Source organism: Rhamphochromis longiceps, linkage group LG22, assembly GCF_057381845.1.
Source record: "Rhamphochromis longiceps isolate RC_006_pf linkage group LG22, R_longiceps_female_GT1.1, whole genome shotgun sequence".
In the NCBI taxonomy this organism is placed as follows: domain Eukaryota; kingdom Metazoa; phylum Chordata; class Actinopteri; order Cichliformes; family Cichlidae; genus Rhamphochromis; species Rhamphochromis longiceps.
This window is the reverse complement of record NC_140577.1, coordinates 12808788-12828075: the sequence shown is the minus strand read 5'-3', so window position 1 is coordinate 12828075 and position 19288 is coordinate 12808788. Positions and strand designations below refer to the sequence as shown.

General features: G+C 40.1%; 2 protein-coding genes across 6 annotated transcripts; both read right to left on the bottom strand.

Annotated features, from left to right (window-relative positions):
- Nucleotides 1-11: 11 nt before the first annotated feature.
- LOC146643627 (heterogeneous nuclear ribonucleoprotein R) lies at nucleotides 12-7693 on the bottom strand. 5 transcript variants are annotated; one of them, XR_014909245.1, is made up of 16 exons: nucleotides 7231-7490; nucleotides 6425-6585; nucleotides 6213-6331; nucleotides 5989-6096; nucleotides 5757-5870; nucleotides 5403-5579; nucleotides 5098-5233; nucleotides 4764-4969; nucleotides 4523-4672; nucleotides 4310-4431; nucleotides 3687-4225; nucleotides 1716-1776; nucleotides 1317-1384; nucleotides 705-765; nucleotides 312-418; nucleotides 12-167 (listed from the first exon to the last, which is right to left on the bottom strand). XR_014909245.1 is itself a non-coding variant. In XM_085395622.1 (12 exons), the coding sequence occupies exons 2-12, from the start codon at nucleotides 6579-6581 to the stop codon at nucleotides 1742-1744; spliced, it is 1863 nt and encodes a 620-aa protein (XP_085251748.1). In that variant the 5' UTR covers nucleotides 6582-6585; nucleotides 7231-7490; the 3' UTR covers nucleotides 1596-1741. The 5 variants fall into 5 exon arrangements, 3 of the variants coding, with proteins under 3 accessions (XP_085251748.1, XP_085251746.1, XP_085251745.1); XR_014909246.1 differs by lacking the exon at nucleotides 1317-1384; XM_085395622.1 differs by lacking the exons at nucleotides 12-167; nucleotides 312-418; nucleotides 705-765; nucleotides 1317-1384 and having other exon boundaries at nucleotides 1596-1776.
- Nucleotides 7694-7815: 122 nt separating this feature from the next.
- Nucleotides 7816-9618, bottom strand: atp5if1a (ATP synthase inhibitory factor subunit 1a). Its single transcript, XM_085395623.1, has 3 exons — nucleotides 9446-9618; nucleotides 8190-8302; nucleotides 7816-8105 (listed from the first exon to the last, which is right to left on the bottom strand). Exons 1-3 carry the CDS (start codon nucleotides 9515-9517, stop codon nucleotides 7964-7966), a joined length of 327 nt encoding a protein of 108 aa, XP_085251749.1. The 5' UTR covers nucleotides 9518-9618; the 3' UTR covers nucleotides 7816-7963.
- Between the last annotated feature and the right edge of the window lie 9670 nt (nucleotides 9619-19288).

Genomic DNA, 19288 nt, shown 5'->3' with positions numbered 1-19288 from the left:
CAAATTTATTTGTGCAATAACATGTATCAAACAGTCCGATACATAGATCGTTCCCTCTTCCAGCAGTAAATCTTTGAGCTGGATGAATGAGCAGTGGCAGCCTACTAGGCGGAGCCAAAGGCCTCTGATGGAGCTGTGGGTCACGTGTCCATCTTTTTCTTCGATTTCTGTCCAAAGACAAAAAAAAAAGGACATGTTTTTATTTATTTAAAAATCAAGCGCTATAAAATCTTCACATCTCTGATGCATAACATTGCTCCAGCTGAGAAGGGGATCATTTATACGATTACTACATTGCAAAACTTTCTGACCTCTGACTTCTGTTGAGCCTAACGTTGCTGATGTGCCCCCCTGGGTTCTGGACCTCTGCACCTTCCTCATCTTGTGGTATGTGGTTTATCATCAGGGATAGCAGTCCCTAGAAAACATACACAAAAAGCTTGCTAAAAGAAATCCTGGTTGATCGATTTTTAAACATTAACCATCAAACCCTGCACATGACTGTAGAGAGTCATATGATGCTCATTTATAAAATCCACAAAATCCATAACTTTATATATTTTTATTCTGAAAACCTTATAAGACTTACTTGCTCTGGGAAGTTTAGAACTAGGACATCCAACATTGTTTTAAAACATGAACTAACCTAAAAATAAAATCATATTTAGTCTTTCTGAGTATTACTTGATAATGAACAATCTTACCAATCAGTCCTTTCCATTTCTGTGAACCCATTCACATGGATGGGGGCAGCTCCTTTACTGCCTGGTGACAAGAGGCAACATATAAAGACACAGTTCTGACATGAGAGGCTGTTATGGAAACTCCAGCATTTGCAGGCACTTTAATCAAAATGTGTATGTGTCAGTAACTAGCTCTACATCCCCGGCTTACCTGTGAAACACAAATAATGTAGCCCTTCTACTGCCATCTTGTGGCGGTAAAGGGTAAAGACATCAGTTTAGAGGTGCAGCCTTTGTTTAAACACAGGCCAGTCTCACAGATGTTTAAGTTAGCAGCTCAAAATCGGATTGAATAAATATGAAAAGTAACTTCTCTAGTAAATATGGACCCCCTAATTAACACCTATTCAGCTCTGAAAATAGCCAATAAGTGCAGCATCGGCAAAGGAAACAATGCACCACTGGTAGTGCTGGTGCAGAGCTGCTACCTCTAGTGGCACAGAAGGGGAAAAGTGTCCATTCCGCACCCACCGCCCAAATTAAAGAACGCGTGGAGACAACAGACGATTTTGGTGCAGTAAGCTGAGACAGGCAGCAGGTGTTTTGCATATTTTTAGGTTTACAAATGCTTACCAAATTCCTTGGCTGGCTGCCCTTCTGGCTGTTTAATCAGTCTAAATTTGTGCACGACTCCCATTGACCTTTAGATGAAAAATTGACATTATAATTGTGAATGAAGTACCCATTATTCCCATGTTCTCTAAACCCCAGAAATCTGCCGGTTTGAATTATTATTTTCAATGATTCTTCAATCAATTTTTGATTCTTCTTGATAGCCTGGAAAAGAGGAGAGAGAGAAAAAAAAAAATCACCCCCCCCAAAAAAAAACCCAAGGAAAAAAACGTTGATTCACAGCAGAGTATATTAGCAAAGAGATGATAAAAGCATAGTGTATAATTAGGGCTAGTGTTTCTCCAGTGATTACAATTAGCTAGAGAAGAGGAGACAGTACTCTGTGCAAGGCTAGCTCACCCTTGAGTACCGTTCAGGTGAGTTCCTCATTCTAGCGGTGCCGCTCTCAATGCTTCTCCACCTAGGCAGGTTGGAATAAGAGGACAGACACATGAAACAAAATACAATGACACCATGGTACCAAAACGCAATGGCTAAAAGAAACAAAACAAAAAGTTTTCTAAACAGATCCTGACAGGTGATCGCTTGCTATAGCTGGAGGTGCGTTTTAGGAAATTTGGATGGTCAGATCCTTGGGGTCTTCAAAAGGAGAGAAAAAGACGATGAGATGATGTGCAGATTTTGGAAATTAGCTGCAGAAAATCCATTCCAAGTCAAATGTGTTGCTCTAAATGTTGTAAGGAGGTCAGTATCAGGACCACAGACGTGTGAATAATTTTTTTTCTACTATTATCCAAAACTGTCCTTGTCTTGAAAGTTTGTGGATACAGAGCTTAAGTTTCATAAGATGTCAGCCCTAAAAAAAGAGGGGAAAAAACAAAACACTGGAGCTGGGAGGTGCTGGAAATTTACACCTGTGAAAATCCTGTGTTAGCTACCCACTGCTCTCCAATTATTAAATGTTATACCGGTCAATAAAAAGCTCAATAAGCATTTGCATTATTTTCACAAGAGTAAATTGCTTTCCATCTTCTCGTCATAAACGACAGCATTAAGTGACGGTAGGCTGGTTGTTCACCGTTTGACAGACAGGAACAATCTTGGGTAATTGCAAGGAGTCCAATTTACAGTGCGGTCCCTTTAATTGTTGCTGCAACATTCACAACATGAATTCAGTGTGCAGGATATTACTGCAGTCTGAAGAATAAGGAATACAAAAAATAAATCCTGCTTTTGTATCATCCAGACACCTTTCGAATTCTCGTCCCGTTGTCTGACTGCGCAATTTCAGTCGTTTGTGATTAACCTTTGAGAGAGAAAGAATTTGACTTGGAAAAGAAGATATTCATCCAAATGAGAGAATTGAGATTAAAAATCAAATCAAATACTGAATGACAACACGGAATTTGAGTATCTGACAATTGACTGATGCTCAGCTGAGTTTTATTGAAACGGAACAAACGTAAAAGTTATAAATACAAAGAACATCAGAGAACAAACTGCTATGGCTCTTAAGGTAAGCCAAACCAAATTCTACTGGGCAAGTTTAAAGAAAACATAGGAAGTTATGGTATCAGTTTAAAAAACAAAAAAAACACAATTTGTCTATATCTAGAAACGCTAGGCATACACTTTAAACATTACAAAACTTTGATTTTTCTTCCTTCCTGTGGATTCTTTTCTCCACCGTTGCAAAAACAAAAAGAAAAAAAAAATGACGTAAGAAAGCTCTACCATATGCATTTATTTACAAGCAAGTCCCTAAAGCAACTATGAGAAACCACAAATAAAGGGAGTACAAGAAGGAGAAGGGAGGAAAGGGGCATGGACAGAAACTTCCTGCAAGGCAATATTCATTATTTAATGTTGTCTCAGACTTTTTGAGAAGGAAATGTCCACTTTTTTTCTTTTTGTGTGTGTAAATGTTCATTGTTGGCTTTAAAAAGAACCAGGAACAAAAAGTAACAATAAAAGCGTTTTTTGAGTGTTTTTCTTTTTTTAAAGACACGTGTCCCAATGTAACCGTAGGAGTAGGAAATGATTCACCACAACGGTTACGTTCATTTCTTCAGCCAAAAGGCTTTCCAGCCAATCATCTTGAGCCAATTCTGGGGTCTGTCCATTTATTTTTATTTTTTCTGAGATATATACAGATTTTTTTTTTCCACGAAGGATGAAGAATAAAAAGTCAATCAAAAACATTGTGGCCAATCTCCTGTTTGTTTTTTTGTTTTTTTATTGTTGTTTTTCTTTTTTTTTTCTCTTTTCTTTTTTTTTTGTTGCCAAATACCTTTTGGTGCATCTACTTCCACTGTTGCCCATAAGAATCCTGTGAAAACTCCATGGTGTCATTACTGTAACCATAGTTACCAGAATAGTCGGCCCCTTGCTGCAGGGGCTGCTGGGCGATGGGCTGGGACCCCCAGTTCTGTTGGTTGTTGGTCTGGCGGCGCTTGGAGTCAGGCTGGTTAAACACGTCTGCCTTCCTCTTTCCGCCGACGTTGCCGCCGCGATTGCCCCTGGCCCCGCGAGGACCGCGGCCCCTCTGAGGCTGGAAAGGGGCACCTCGCCCTCCTCGGCCACCCCTCGGACCACCGAGGGGTGGCCCTCTTTGGGCGTAGCCACCCCGGCCTCGTGTCGGTGGAGCTCCACGAGCCCTGGGAGGAGGTGGACCTCCCCTGCTGGGACGAGTACCACGGCCCCTCATGGTGTACACGTCTTCGTAGCCGTAGTAAGGGTCTTCATAGCCACCACGGTAGTCATGATAGTCGTAGCCATAGTAGTCATCGTAGTAGTCATCATAGCCATAGTAATCAGGTGGATAGGCATAGCCCCCTCGGCCACCACGGCCCCTGCCTCGGCCCGGCGGAGGCATGCGTGGAGGTGGATAGTAGTAGTAGTCATCATACCTGGAAAGAAGAAGATATCACTTCAAGCAGTTGATTCCTTAAATGAGAAGACGTCAGCTGACCAGTCAGATGTCTCTGACTCACCCCGCATTTCTGGTAGTCTGCCGAGCTGCTTGGCGCTCTTTCCTCTTCTTGTCTGGGGGCTTTGCCAAGACAATCTCAATTTCTTCTCCTCCCAGTTCCTTCCCATTCATCTCCTCCATTGCCTAATCAAACAAAACAATCAGTTTCTCATAAAAGAAACTCACGGAATCGTCACACAAGCAAAAAGGTTTGGCCAAAGCACGAGAAACTCACCTTTACGGCAGCATCCCTCTCTTCAAAATGGACAAAAGCGTAGTCTTTCAATTTCTTCACTCGTTCCAGCTTTCCAAACTGGGAAAAGGTCTTTTCAAGAAGCTCCTCAGTCACTGCTGTTGCCAGCTTCCTCACAAAGAGCACCTTTACCTGTAACAACAGAGGAAACAGTATGTTTGTCGCACTGGAATGCAGAGCATGCCTGATGTGTATTAAACAATGAGACACTAAAATCACTAACCTTAGCCATGACCTCTGGGTCTGGTTCAGCTACAGGGTCAGCCCACTCCACAGTGACCGGGTTCCCCCACACTTTGACCTTGCCGCTCATCAGGCGACGGCGAGCCTGTGCCGCGGACTTGTGGTCCTCATACTCGAGGAAACAGAAACCACGGTTCTTTTTCTTGTCATCCGGCTGATGATACAATATCACCTCTTGGAGACCCTCTGTGAGGTAAACAATAACATCTGACTTTCACAACCATTGTTGTGTGTGTTTATCAATCATTTTTAAGCACTGATAATTTGTTTAAATGAGTCTCTAAGAAACAAAAACCTGCATGTTAGAAACAAACCTGTCACTTTGCCAAAGTCTTCCAATATACTTTCTCTTGTTTTGTTCTTTGGAATCGATCCGACAAACAGGCGATTGTTTGCAACAGATATACAAACTCCCAAGTACTTGCCAGGGCGGATTTCATGGTTATCACACTGTAAAAAAACAACAACAAAAAAACCCCAGACAAGTTAACAAATGAGTGAAATGAGCTGAAAATACTGTGAAGCACAAGTTATTACACTTTCTAATAAGTAAACCTTTAAGTCTATTTCTCCTCAAGCTGTTAAAATATGGACTGATATTTCCCGCGACATTACTTACAAGCTTCACAGCCTTCTGTGCATCATCCTTATTGCAGTATGTGATGAAGGCATAACCTCTGTTCTGACCAGATAAAGGGTCCATCATTAACCTGAGGTCCCAGATGGGACCAGCAGACTCAAAGAGCGGCACCAGCTCATCTTCATACAAATCCCTGGGGATTTTTCCAACAAAAACCTGAGGAGAGGACAGAGGGGAAAGAAATGTGAGAGAGCGTAATGATTTGCAAAACATTACGCTTTTAGTCTTTATGAATGACATTTAGCTTATATTTTCTCAATCTTACACAAATAATAAAACCCAGCCTTGGAAATCATGACAGACAATTTTTTAATCTGTCAATCACTTCTCTACCTCAGTTCCACTGCCTGGATGAGTGCCTTTGAACACATCCTCAGGTGGAGGACCCCCATATTTTCTCTGGCCTGTAGTGACATCCAGGGTGTATCCTGTGCGCTCCAACAGGGCCTGAAACACACACACACACAAAACAAACATTAACTGAACTGCGGCTGCAGAGGCGTGTTTATATGACATTCAATCTGACCCGCTACACAAAAGAGCTTAGCCAAATGACTTTGTTTACCTTTATTTTTGCCTCATCTGGGCCCTTGGTGGACTCTTGTACCTTACTTCCTTGTTTTTCTCTCTGCCTGTAGGTCTTCATAACTCCACAAAGGAAAGCACTTTTATTCTGCAATGAAAAACAAAATCAAATGAGATAATCAATTTGCAACAATTTGTGTCAAGTTAAAACTCCTGTCAAGGGAAAATAGACATGGGTCTATTCATTTTCTCCTATGTGGATACCTGTACATGGGACAGGTCGCTCTCTTTGAACTGCTGCAGCACAGTAAGCGCTCCCTCCTCATTGAATTCCCGCAGTGCATCGATAGCCCTTTCATCCAGGTCAACGTATGCCACTAGGCCTACGGGTACAATGGACGTTCAGCATCAGGCTCAGCTACAGAAAAGCAGCTATACATTATTCTTTTAGTGGAAATAAACAAACAGCCACTCACCTGTCTGGAAGATATTATCTAGACTTTCAGCTACTTTCTGGGGCAGCCCAGCATCAAGGAGGGTCTGGTAGTTCTCTGTGTGTGTTGTGGTCACATCCATAGGCTCTTCCTCCTCCTTTGCCGGGGCAGAACTACCGTTTACCTCAGCAGCAGCCATTCTCCTTCAGCAGCAAAGCAAAGAAATACATTTTAATGGTTCTTTTTAAGAGTTTATTTTACTTAAAATCAGACCAATAAAAAGAAAGATCCACGATCCTAAACTACATTTCAATCTTTATGTATGTCATCAACTCAAGTGCAGTTAATCAAGTTGATTTACAAGCTTTATGTTTTCTATTTAATTACAAAAAAATAAAAAATAGGACTCACTGGAACTGTAGTTCTTATAAATGTAATTTAATAACTATAATTGGCGTCGACACGTTATAATGTACTGCACAACAACAACCTGGTCACTTCAAGAAAACACGTACAGCCTCAGTCCCGCCCCCCTTCACATGCAGCTTGCAAGCCAGCGAAATGAATGCTTTTCTTTTTATGTATTTACGTCCATATGTTTTTGACCCCACAACACCCTCTTCTACAAGTAGACAACGCTGGATAGATTTTACAGCATTTTTAGTCAAGAGGGATCCCCGAATACGTTATCTTGCCCTTGCGGAAAAAACAAAACAATGATGATGGTTAGCTTTCTAGCTGGCTAACGAGCTTACATACGAAGGCCTCGCCGTGCAGAAAGACACCTTTCGCAAATCAAGTACACGCGCGCCCCGTACACGGGCAAACACACAGTTAGCGAAACTCACCAGAGCGAATCAGGAAACTAACTCCGACGGGTGTTAAAACGTGAAACGACTAGCCTATCGGACATACAAATAGTGTCTAAATGCGCGGAATATGTTTGAGTCTAACCCACGAGACAAATTTCCAGACAGATACGGTCTCGTCGTCGGCTCGCCGGAACAACGCCACTGCTTCGAAATCATCGCGAGATGTGGACGAAAACTCGCCGAGTATGTTCGTTTTGACAGGCCAGGCCGGGCGTGCTCGTATCGGACAACCTGAAGCTTATAGTAAGTTTAAGACGTATGCTTACCGCTTATAAGCAATGAAGTGAGCTGAGCTTAACGCCAACCAAACCAGGCGATAACCGGGGCCAAGCTCAAAAGGGCTTTGCAACTCAAACTAAGCGGGTAGCGCTGGGATCAAAAACGAGCCCTCCATCAGCTATCCAACCACGGAGAATGAACTATAACTGGCACCGCTTTAATCCAATGGGAGCCACATTTCTACATACAGGATCAGCCTCCTTTTTCTAAAAAACAAATCAAAGCTCAAAGTTAAAAAAAAAAAAAAAGTTAGGCAATAAAGGAGAGGCAATTAATTCTGGATACATGTGAAAATTAATCATTTTATTTTATTGTTTTTGAAGTTATAGTGTTAACATGACCTCAGCTTTACATAAGCTGGACAAAAATCAATGCCTAATAACCATTAACCTTTTGATACGTCTGGGCTCCTAAAGAGAAATAACAAGGTTCAGTCGTCATGTTTAAGCTTCCTGATTTTGCCCTTGTGGCGATCGATTTCCTTCTGTAGACGCTCAATCTCCTTTTTGTGGTGCTCAATCTCTTCCGTATGATGCTTCCTTAGTGCTTCCATCTGCTCCTTTTCCTTCTGCCTACAAGCGGAAAAAACAAACAAAAAAAAAGTTAATGGGTGAAAGTGTTGTGGGGAAAAAATAAAAATCCCAGGGAATATTTACCTGAAGTATCGCTCCTCTTCCGCTACTTCTCTCTTTCCAAATGCACCTCCGGCCTCTCTCACAGAGCCTCCTCCACCACCACCTTTCCCAGCTCCCTTGCCCAACTCACCAAGCTAGAAGAAAAAAACAAAACGATAGACATCAAAGTGCAAGTGCTATTATATTAGGACCAACATTTCTGTAAATCAAGACAAGTGCATTTATTTTCCATCTGACCCACAAGTATACGCTCATCCATCACAAGTTAAAATCTTGACACATTGGAGATGGTGGCACTGACAAAATGACAGAAGGCTCAGCTGAAGATGTAAAGATCTTCACTGGGATGACCAGATTGGACAAGTTTAGAAATGAGTACATTTCGAGCACTTGGAGATAAAGTTAGGGAAGCAAAGCTGAGATGGTTTGTACATGTGTAAAGGAAGGATAGTGGATATATTGGATAAAGGCTGTTGAAGATGGAGCTGGCAGGCAGAGGGAAAAGAGGAAGATGTCAGAGGAGGCTCATGAATATAATAAAGAAGAAGATGCTTAGGGATGGGGTGATATGAGCTGGAGACAATCGATCTGCTGTGACAACCTCTAAAGGAGGCAGCTGGATGTTGTAGTAGAAGTGTGCCAGGCAGCAGCTCATACTGAGTGTACAGAATGTGGAATAGACTACAGTGATCTTTTTGACCTTTGACCATTTTCATTGGAGTCTGAATAAGGTGTGCCAACCTTCAACTGAAATGACACAGTAAGGTTAGATTTTTCACTTCTTTCACGGACTCCTTTCAGCAACAATATATGTTTGAAACAATGAATAAAGCTTAATTTAATTAATTTTTCCTTCCAAGATAAGGGGCTTGCCACATTTCAGCAGTTTTGCACATAAATGCTGGTGATTTCAGGTATTTACACAACTAAAAAGGGGATAAAATATTTATTTTATCCTGTTCATAAGAACAGCGTTACAATTAATGTCACATACTTAGTCTATATAGCCATAAACCAACTGACATGTCGCAAAAAAGTGAGTCAGTAAAGTGTTTAGGGGTAAATAAAACTGCACATACATCATTTTGCGTGTTTTTCATTGCAGCCATGAGGGATCTTCTGTCGTCTCTATTTACAAACATCACTGTTTGCTTTTTCCACCAATTAAGTCGCATTTTTGACCACCTGGCTTCCTCGCGAGCCTTTTACTGATATGGCAGACGTTAGCGAGCTAGCTGCTAACGTCCAAAACTGTCACCAAACCCACCAAAGTTTACCTGATCAGATGCCATTCTGATCTGAGAGGCGACGCATCTCCTCAGGTTTGCCCCCAGAAGAAGTCTCGCCATTGCCACTCAAATAACAGCTAAAACAACTGCACCAAAACAGAGAAAAGTTTAGTGCGACTAGTTGTCCTTTTAGCACAAAATGCGGAAATTTGAAGTAAACGCCTTGTATGGGCGTGGAGAATACAGTTTGTGGCACATGCGCGCTTGCTGCTGCCACCACCCGGCGAGGGGGAGAAGTGCAGCAGTTCCGTCCATATGGCTCCATCTTAAATTTCGTATTTCAGCTTGTTTCAGCACTTTCAGGTGATTTTTTTTAGCTTTTCAGTCCAGAAGTCATCTGCATAAGATCTAAGAAACAAATCGCGTGCATACACATTAAATGTAATTTCAAGTGGATCAGTCCAGTTTCTCAAATGCCTCACACCACAACATTTCTGATTTGTCTGGATGTAATCCCAGGTGATAGGAATTGCAGAAAAGTTTAAAATTTCAAATCCTTACTGACAATAATTTTCTAAAAATAAATGAATATAAAAAAAATAAATAAAAAGAGACATTTGAAATTCCAATATCTAGACATCTAGATGACCTTGAGCCCGATCCTTCATATTTTTAAGGATATATATCTTTTATTGCTCTCTGGATATGGACTTATGGAGTGCAGCTGACGTTAACCCCAAATGATGGATGCTTAAATTTCCTAAAATATCTGGATGTTTGCTATCTGACAGCAGATTTGGAGGCCTGTAGAAAACACCATCTTGCAGGTAGAGGACTGATATTCTATTTACAGCTGAGATGACCAAATCCCAACAAATTAATGTGGGACAAACACAGCGGTGCACGTTACTAGTGCTGAGCCTTTTTGGTAACTTGTAACATCCACTAATTGGCAAAATATTATGCAGGTTAACATACGTCTGAATAAAAATAAAAAGTTTTTCCTTTTACACTCACTGAGTAAGAGCCAGGCTTTAGAATAGTGTCCTGTGCAGCAAGTGAAAATGTAGGATGTGATCTCAAGATGTGGGACAGGAGTGCCAACACTGTGCAGTCCCACTTAAAGAGGGACAGCTGATTGCCCTATTTACAGCTTCTCATATACAAAGCACATAACACTCAACAATCCAAGTCAACTTTGTTTCACAGATATTAATGGGATTAATTATCATGGTATGGTAAAATCCAAATTAAGCTAGTATTTTCTGTATATCTATATATTAAATTTTGTGATGGTGTCCTTTCTCATTTCCTTGATATTTATCTACATCAGCCAAAGATGATTTTGAAAACAGAACAAAGTCTTTTATTTCAGTTCAAGTTTTTTTTCTGGCCAAGAAGAGAGGGTGTGTGCTGGATGCCTCAGCACAACATAACTGCAAAAACAAGCAGATACGCAGAGATAAGCAGAACCTAATTAAAAGATGAGAGAGAAAAACATGATAAATTACAATTTATTTATTGAGGAACGGGATCTGCTAGGGATTTGACAAGGAACTAATGGGATCACAGTGGGGTTTTAGTGAGCATCTTGTCAGGTACTCCAACTGTGAAACGTGGTGGTGTATATATACATAACTTGGACCTGCTTTGCTATTACTGACAAACCAGTGACGTCCAAATTATACCAGCAAATTCTAAGGGAAATATTCCAGGCCACAGTTTCAAGAGAAAGTGGGTCATGCAGCAAGACAAAGACAGTCTGCACATGAATTTGCCTACAAGAGAATGATCAGAGAAGAATGAACTCAATGTTCTGATTATTATCCAACGGATACACTAGGAGGCAGTGGGTACACATCTTAGCAGAAAATGCAAGTATATGTAACCCAAGCCAAGATTAATTGCTGTAATAAAAATATACTGGAGATATGCAGTTAATGCACTGAGGGTAGAGGAAAACTGTTTCATTGTACTTGGCAGGAAGATTAAAACAATTTGGGCTGAGATTAGAGGGTAAAAAAGAGATTTAAAATGAAATTCAACAAGGCCTAAAGCTATGCATAATTGATTTGTATTCAGAAGGACACAATTATACTAAAAATGAACAATTTTTAATAAGTGTCCTTTTTTTATAACAGTCAAAATGCTGGCAGCTATTCTGGAAAATAAAACAAAAACCCCATAGACTAAATTTGCATACTGAATAGAACAAATCATGTCAAACGTTTGATTAGAAAGAACATGTTGAAAACAAAAGGTTTTAAAGAGACCTTTAAAAAAATTAGGGGATCATGTTGGTTTGTTTTTGTTGTATTTTATGAATTCCTCGCTGAGTTAGCTTTTTTCGATGGCAAATATTTAGACATATTTACTGCTGCACAAAGCCAGGTAGTGTCAGATTTACTGATTTTTCTCTTCACAGATATATAATGGTGAATTATTTTGAAGTTTATTTTCTAAGAATTAATCATAAGCTTTGATATGAGAAGGCAGAACAGTGACTGCTGGGTACAGGAGGTGATGACTGTCTGAGATTACGGTCAAACAGAAGTCAGGCTGGCTTAATTTGATGTTTGGCATACTCTCATGTGTTATAGGAGAGCTTGTGAAAAGAAATACATTACCAGTTACACAGAAAACTGCACTTTGAACTTTGTTGGTGGATAAATTTCCCAGTTCTTGTAAAAGCTGACCTCACAGGAGGTCAGCTTTGAGGGGTGGCTGCGATTTAGCGGGCAGAGCAGGTCATCTACTAAATCAGAGGTTTGGCGGTTTGATCCTTGGCTGCTCCAGTTTGCATGTCGAAGTATCCTTGGGGCAAGATACTGAATCCCTGGCTGCTCCCGGTGCATTCATGGGAGTGTGATGTACCACAGGAGATAAGATGTACCACAACGTAAGGAGTGCTCTACATGTTGATAAATATGTTTTTTTCCTTTCGATTAGATGATGGGTGAATGAGACATGTTGTATAAATTGCTTTAAGTGCTCAAGCTGAGCAGAAAAGTGCTTCATAAGAACCAGTCCATTTACTCTATGTTACCATCTTTTGGACAATTTTGAGAGTGCATTTATATGCAGGAGGGACAGTTCTTATGAAACTGAATAATGCAGCCTAAGCAAGTTTTCTAGTTACTCAACACAATTAGAATTTTCCATACAATGACATGAACTGTTTATGCTTGTAATTGTAGTTACACTGAACTGAGGCTGCAGTCGGTTTTTGCCCCTGAAAAGCTGAGGACTGTTTGTCACCGGAAATTCATTCCCCCTATTCAACCAAGAATTCCGATTCAGTTTCACTCAGTCTATTTACGCTAACATAATAAATTCTTTCCTGGACTCAAGTCTAACGCACATAAGTGGGAAAACATATCATAAATTGTGAAAGACTGAATTTACCGTCTGATGCAGTTATGTGTTTTGCAACAATATAAAATATAGACAGCGAGTCCTCATCTCTCAAGTGCTGGATGAGACACACTCGGCAGGACAAAGGGAAGCTTTGCACAGCAAGGATAGGTTGTAGGTGTTTAGTACAGATGAGTCATAATGGAGTCCCATTGATGAAGAGGCCCCGCTCACCACCTCACCCCACCCGACAATGCTCATCGCAGCACTGAGTAGTGTAAGCTCAGCATCCCTGACACTTTCATCATCTGAATCCAGCAGAGTTGAGGGTCAATGAGCAAGTGTTGGCGTGGTGCTTTTGCAATGACGTGTTGCTTCCTGTGAAACCGTTAAGTTCAGTGATGACCATGAGGATGTGGAAGTGCTTGAGAAAAGAGAAAAACATGCAGACCTGTTGAGACACTTTATTCTGTGAAACAGCCTTGGTCTGCAACTATGGAGGACGGGGCAAAGGGGACCATTTTGCTTTACCAGGTTAGATCCGACAATTAAGTGACATGCTTTTCAATATTAATACGCTTCAGAATTAGTAACAGGATGTGCACGGCTGAGGTAGTAATGCCCTTCCAACGAATGGTGGCAGTATGCACTCATATAAACGGAGAGGATCTGCTGTCTGTTGCAATGAATATACAATAAGCTGCTGTTCATATATCTAGTTAGTTAATTAAATAGTTATTGATGCTTTACATTTTAGGGCACAACACCACAATGACATTTATTTACTCAAACAACAATGCGCACACACACACACACACACACACACACACACACACACACACACACACACACACACACACACACACACACACACACACACACACACACACACACACACACACTACCAACTAATTAAAACATGACTATATAAATATGGCAGTGCTTTAAAGTCTCTCAGGGGAATGAGTTTCTCAAACTTTAAGCTGTGCTGCAGCTCCTCCCATTATTAAGGCTCATATATATACTGAACACTGAACGACAGTCACGCAAACAATCTCATCTACTCTTGCAGTCCACCATGATAAGTGTTACTTTCATTTTATTGAAGTGAGGATAGAAACTGAGTGAATATTTCTGTGCAGCAGTGATCATTATTGCACACAAGACACAAAGAAGTGACTAATTCTGTTAGACATAACATGTAGCACATCCATGACCACATAATTTTCAGTATATTAGACATAAATAACTTTAATATGCATAACAGATTAACGTAAAATTGCCCAAATTGTGTCTGATTTCATTTTATGTGCAAGAGAAAAATGTCAGCCGCTGTGCTGAATCAAATTGAACTTTGAGGGCTGCTTATGTGTGCGGATGTGCACATATGTCTATGTATGGGCTTCCGGTCCACAGGATGCAAAGCAGCCGGTTACCTGAATCCTTTCACTGCTGTTCACCTCCTCGGCTCAAGTGTTGCCATAGGAAATTGTATCCTGGCAACAGCACTAACCTGAGCAAAGACAAAGTAAGGTCATGCAGAAGACAAGATGTGGCACAATGTTCCTGCATGATCAGTCTCTTTTCATACCCTCTGCATCGATGGACATTTATTTCAATTTTGCCACGATATCCGTTTAGCATGTTTGCAGTTTTTTAATTTTGCATAACATTTCATGAGAATTCACATCACCTTTGCATTTAACAGCCTTTCTGGTGCAGGGCTTATTACAAAATCTCATGTTTGGATATCATATATGTCCTGTTTAGCAGTGCATCAATAATTTCACCAAACAGCACTTCAATTAGAAATTCATTCACACCTCTGGGGAAAAGTTTTGTTGAGATAATAGGGCTTCTTTGGCATGCTTCTGAACTACAAGACCCACGAGTACCCTACATTTCCCTTAAATGCCCACTGACCTTCGCAGATTTAATTAAAAAAAAACAAACCCTTTAAAATGTAGATTCATTATCTGACATCATGTGAAACTTTGATTTTGTTAAAGTATTCTTGAGGTTATCTGAATTACCTGTAGTGTGCCTGTATCGATATTAGTGTATGCAGTTAGGCTTTGCTAAATGACTATTATATTGCTGCATAATCATAACTCTATTCCGAGGAACTGTAAGCTTTGATATTCTGTAAAAATAATCCCAGATAAATTCTGCACAAGAACTCAGACTTATTAGTTTCCTTCGAGTGCATTGAGCTTAGCTATTGCACAGGGGCTACTGATGCAGAAACCCCTTGTTTCTAATAGCCTTCATGAACTGCCTGGATGCAGACACTGTTGCCATGGTGACCACCAGGACTGATAAAGGGGTCGAGGTTCTTTGTGTGATGTACATTCAAGGTCTTTTGGCAAAGCAGAGTTGCAGACACTAACTACCAGAATTAGCATTGAATTAGCAGCACAAACTCTTTCTAACCGCTGTCGCACCATTAACAAACAATTGAGAGGTTTGTAGTCTCTATTTACACATTCAGTCTTGAATAAAAGGCAGAAACAGCATTAGATCTCTCTAAAACATACAACACTGCAACATTAAAAAGCTCTTCAAGGCATTACTTAGGGGTTGAAAAACTTGTTGAAGCATTCATTATTTCTAGGCTGGACTACTGTAATTTATTTGATCCAGAATGCAGTGAGAGTGCTGATAGGGACTAGAAAGGCATCCCATACTTCTCCAATATTAGCTTTTCCTCATTGACCCCTTTTAACTTCAGTGTTGAATTTAAACATTTTTCTTAAATGATCAAACTCCATCTTATCTTAAAGACCATATCGCCCCAATAGAGCACTTCATCTAGGACTGCTGGCTTACTTGTGGTTCTTAAAAGGAAAAAAAACAAGCAGAGCCTTCAGCTTTCATCCCTTAGACCAGCTTTAAATGTTTCCTTTGTAATTAAGTGCATATTTAGAGCTTAATCAGGTGACCCAAAATCCTCCTGTAGTTCACCTGCTGCTCAGACTACTGCAGGACGTCAATTCATACAGTACTGAACACAGTAATGTACAATTAAAATTATTCTTTTGATAACAGCCTTGATCAAAACTAGTTACTTATGGCAATCCATTCAATAGTCACATCATAATCTTCCTTAAATTTAAATATTCCTTGTATATATATATTTGTAAACATTTTCACAAGAAAAGAAATGGGGATATCCTGTTGTGACACACCAACATCACCAAGATTCCTTTTAATATCAGTCAGTACCTGTAGGTGCAATTAGCATGACTAAAATATATATCTTCTCTTCACAAAGGAGTACCAGTGCCTTTCCACAGTCTAGCTGAGTAGCCTGGTCAATATTCACTGTAATATTTAAGCTCTCTTTCCACCAGTCCCAAAGACATTCATTAGCCTCATTAGTTGGCCCTGGGGTTGGCGCACCATCTGAAAGTAGCCCACCATGAAGCCACTCTCAAGAGAATGGTGGCCTTTAGCTATGACGCACGAGCCAGCTGTAATCCACCACACCTGGACTTTTGCCATTAAGCAGTAAAGGAATCACATGGGAGGTAGGCATATTTTAATGCACAGTGATCCTTTATCAACCCTAATCAGAGTGGAAAGTGCAAGAAAGAGAGAAAGTATGTGTGTGAGAGAGAGAGATGCAGATGTGTGCATGTGTTTGTATGGGCAGGTTGAAGTGCTTATTTGAGGTCAGTGGGAGACCATAATAATATCAACCTCTACAGCACTTCTCCTCATGCTGGCTCTCTTTGCTGATTTCCTGAGTGGTATGGAATTGCTTCAAATATACATTCATATTCAAGAGAAATTCTGCTATCAGAAGCAGAAAAACCCAACAGTTTAAGCGTCTCACAGTCAAGCTTTTGGATCAGTTACGCTCTGGATAACACGAGTGTCATTTGAGCTGAAGGACATGCTGTGCCACAGCTGAAAACAATGGATGTAGCTAATCTTCTGAGCAGAGTTTTTGTTCCCCACTAATGACTTAAAGCTGGCACAGATTTTGTAACAAACAGCATGACACAGTGCGTTTAAACTAACAGAATCATTGCTGAAATCTGATTTCTTCTATCTATCAGTTTATATTGTAAATACTGAGATACATAATACATATTTAGACAATGAATTATGGAAATATAAAGCCCATATTCTAAATTAAAGATACAGATTAACAAAGGAACTCAATATACAAACGTCCAACAAAACTGAACATTCAGTATTTTCTGCAGAAATGTAGAAAACAGATCCAACACGGTGTCTATTATAATAACAGTTTCTGCTCATATGACATGATTTTATTACTAGGCAGAGTTTGCTTAATTTTACCAGATCTCAAATTATAATTTGGAATACCACAATACATCTAACAATTTACTGTGGAGGATGCAGGTGTTTCCACACCTGCAGAAATTACATTACATTACATAACGTTACACAGACGTGAAGCTAATGTTCTTCTCAGGGTGAATGAGCAGGTGCAATTTGACTGTCTTGCTCTACAATATGTTGACAGGTTGAGGAAGCACTAATTGAAAGACACTGACTGGCTCCAGGGATTTAATCCAACTGTTCAATGAGTCCAACTGTGAAGTGGTTTATGTAATTACTGTTTTATCTCAGATAAAATGTCACCTTTTAAGGTCATGCAAATGACAGTTATGCCAATAGTGGCATCAATAATAGGCGCAGGTATTAAAGCCTTTCTTTAGTTTTGGTGTTGCCATCGGTGTTTGTTATGCAGGGTATTGATTATCCACTTGTTATTGGTGTAATCTTACCCTGCCCAGAGTGTGCAAAACTATTTATTTAGAATTTTCTAATGGAATTAAAAACCAACATCATTCTGTAAAGGATATTACCACGGCGGCTCAGGAATTCTTCGAAAAACCATTTTCAGTTAACATAGTTTGGCTCTACATCTATAGTGCAAGTTAAAACTCTACCAAACAAAGCAAAAGCCATATATCAGCAATACCCAGAAACGCCACCAGCTTCTCTGGGCCCAAGCTCATGTGAGATGGACTGATGTAAAGTGGAAAAGTGTGCTGTGGTCTGAAAAGTCCACATTTCAAATTGTTTTTGGAAATCATGGATGTCGTGTCCTGTGGGCCAAAAAGGAAAAGGACCATCCAGATTGTTATCAGCGCAAGTTCAAAAGGCAGCATCTGTGATGGTACGGGGTGTGTTAGTGCCCATGGCATGGGTAGCTTGCACATCTGTGAAGGCACCATTAATGCTGAAAGGTACGTACAGCGATGTCTTTTTTAGGGACGTCCCTGTTTATGTCAGCAGGACAATGCAAAACCACATTCTGCATGTGCTACAACAGCCTGGCTTCGTAGTAAAAGAGTGCGGGTACTAGAGTAGCCTGCCTCCAGTCCAGACCTGTCTCACATTGAAAATATGTGTCGCATTATGAAGTGCCAAATACGACAATGGAGACTCCGGACTGTTGAGCAACTGCAGTTGTACATCAAGCAGGAATGGGAAAGAATTCCACCTCCACAGCTTCAACAATTAGTGTCATCAGTTCTCAAACACTTATTGAGTGTTGTTAAAAGTTATAACACAGTGGTAAACATGCCCCTGTCCCAGCTTTTTTGGAATGTGTTACAGGCATCAAATTCAAAATGAGTGAAGATTTACAAAACAACAAAGTTTATCAGTTTGAACAGTAGATATCTTGTCTTTGTAGTGTCTTCACTTGAATATAGGTTGAAAAGGATTTGCAAATCATTGTATTCTGTTTTGATTTACGTTTTACACAACGTCCCAACGTCACTGGAATTGGGGTTGTATAATATTGCCTATAAAGGCAACAACAGAATTTGTACTATTCTAACAAGCTTGAAATAGCTGCTAATAGTTGGTGTAGCCAATTTTATTCTTCAATGCAGACTGAACTCTCTTAAGCAAGCTCTATTATAATTTATTTAAGTAATCTTCACGATTGTTCTCCAGGCTTCTTGAAGGATATTCAAAGCTCTTTTTTGGATATTGGCTGCCTTTTATTTTGTTCTCTGTCAAAATGATGCCTCACTGAGATTTGGGCTCTGGCGAGGCAAATCTTTCAGTGATAGTTTTACATTGTGTGCTTTTCTATCCATGCATGCTTTTACTGCACTGGCGGTGTTGGAATCATTGTTATACTGAAAAATGAAGAATGAAGTGAATTAGACACTTTACAGGTGGCATTGCAGGGTTATCATGATGGTAATTTTGTAAAGATGTTCAACTGTGTTTTGGCTTGAACCAAAGAAGATCCCCGCCCCCACTCCCCCAGATATGCTGAGTCTTCAGCTAATAGCTCTTTGGGTATCACCTTGTTGATGCCAAAATGTTATACCTGTGTTATCTTTTTTTGCAGATTTAACTAAAAACATATAATTGTGGTGCGGCTCATTGCATGAGGATGCTTGCTAGTATAGCTGTCTATTAAGTCTATGTAAACAGACCTATTTTATGGCAGCAGAAAAAGAACAAAAACAAAAACAAACATAAGCATAATAATAATAATAATAATGGCTGAGCTCCATTAAGTAGCACAGTAAA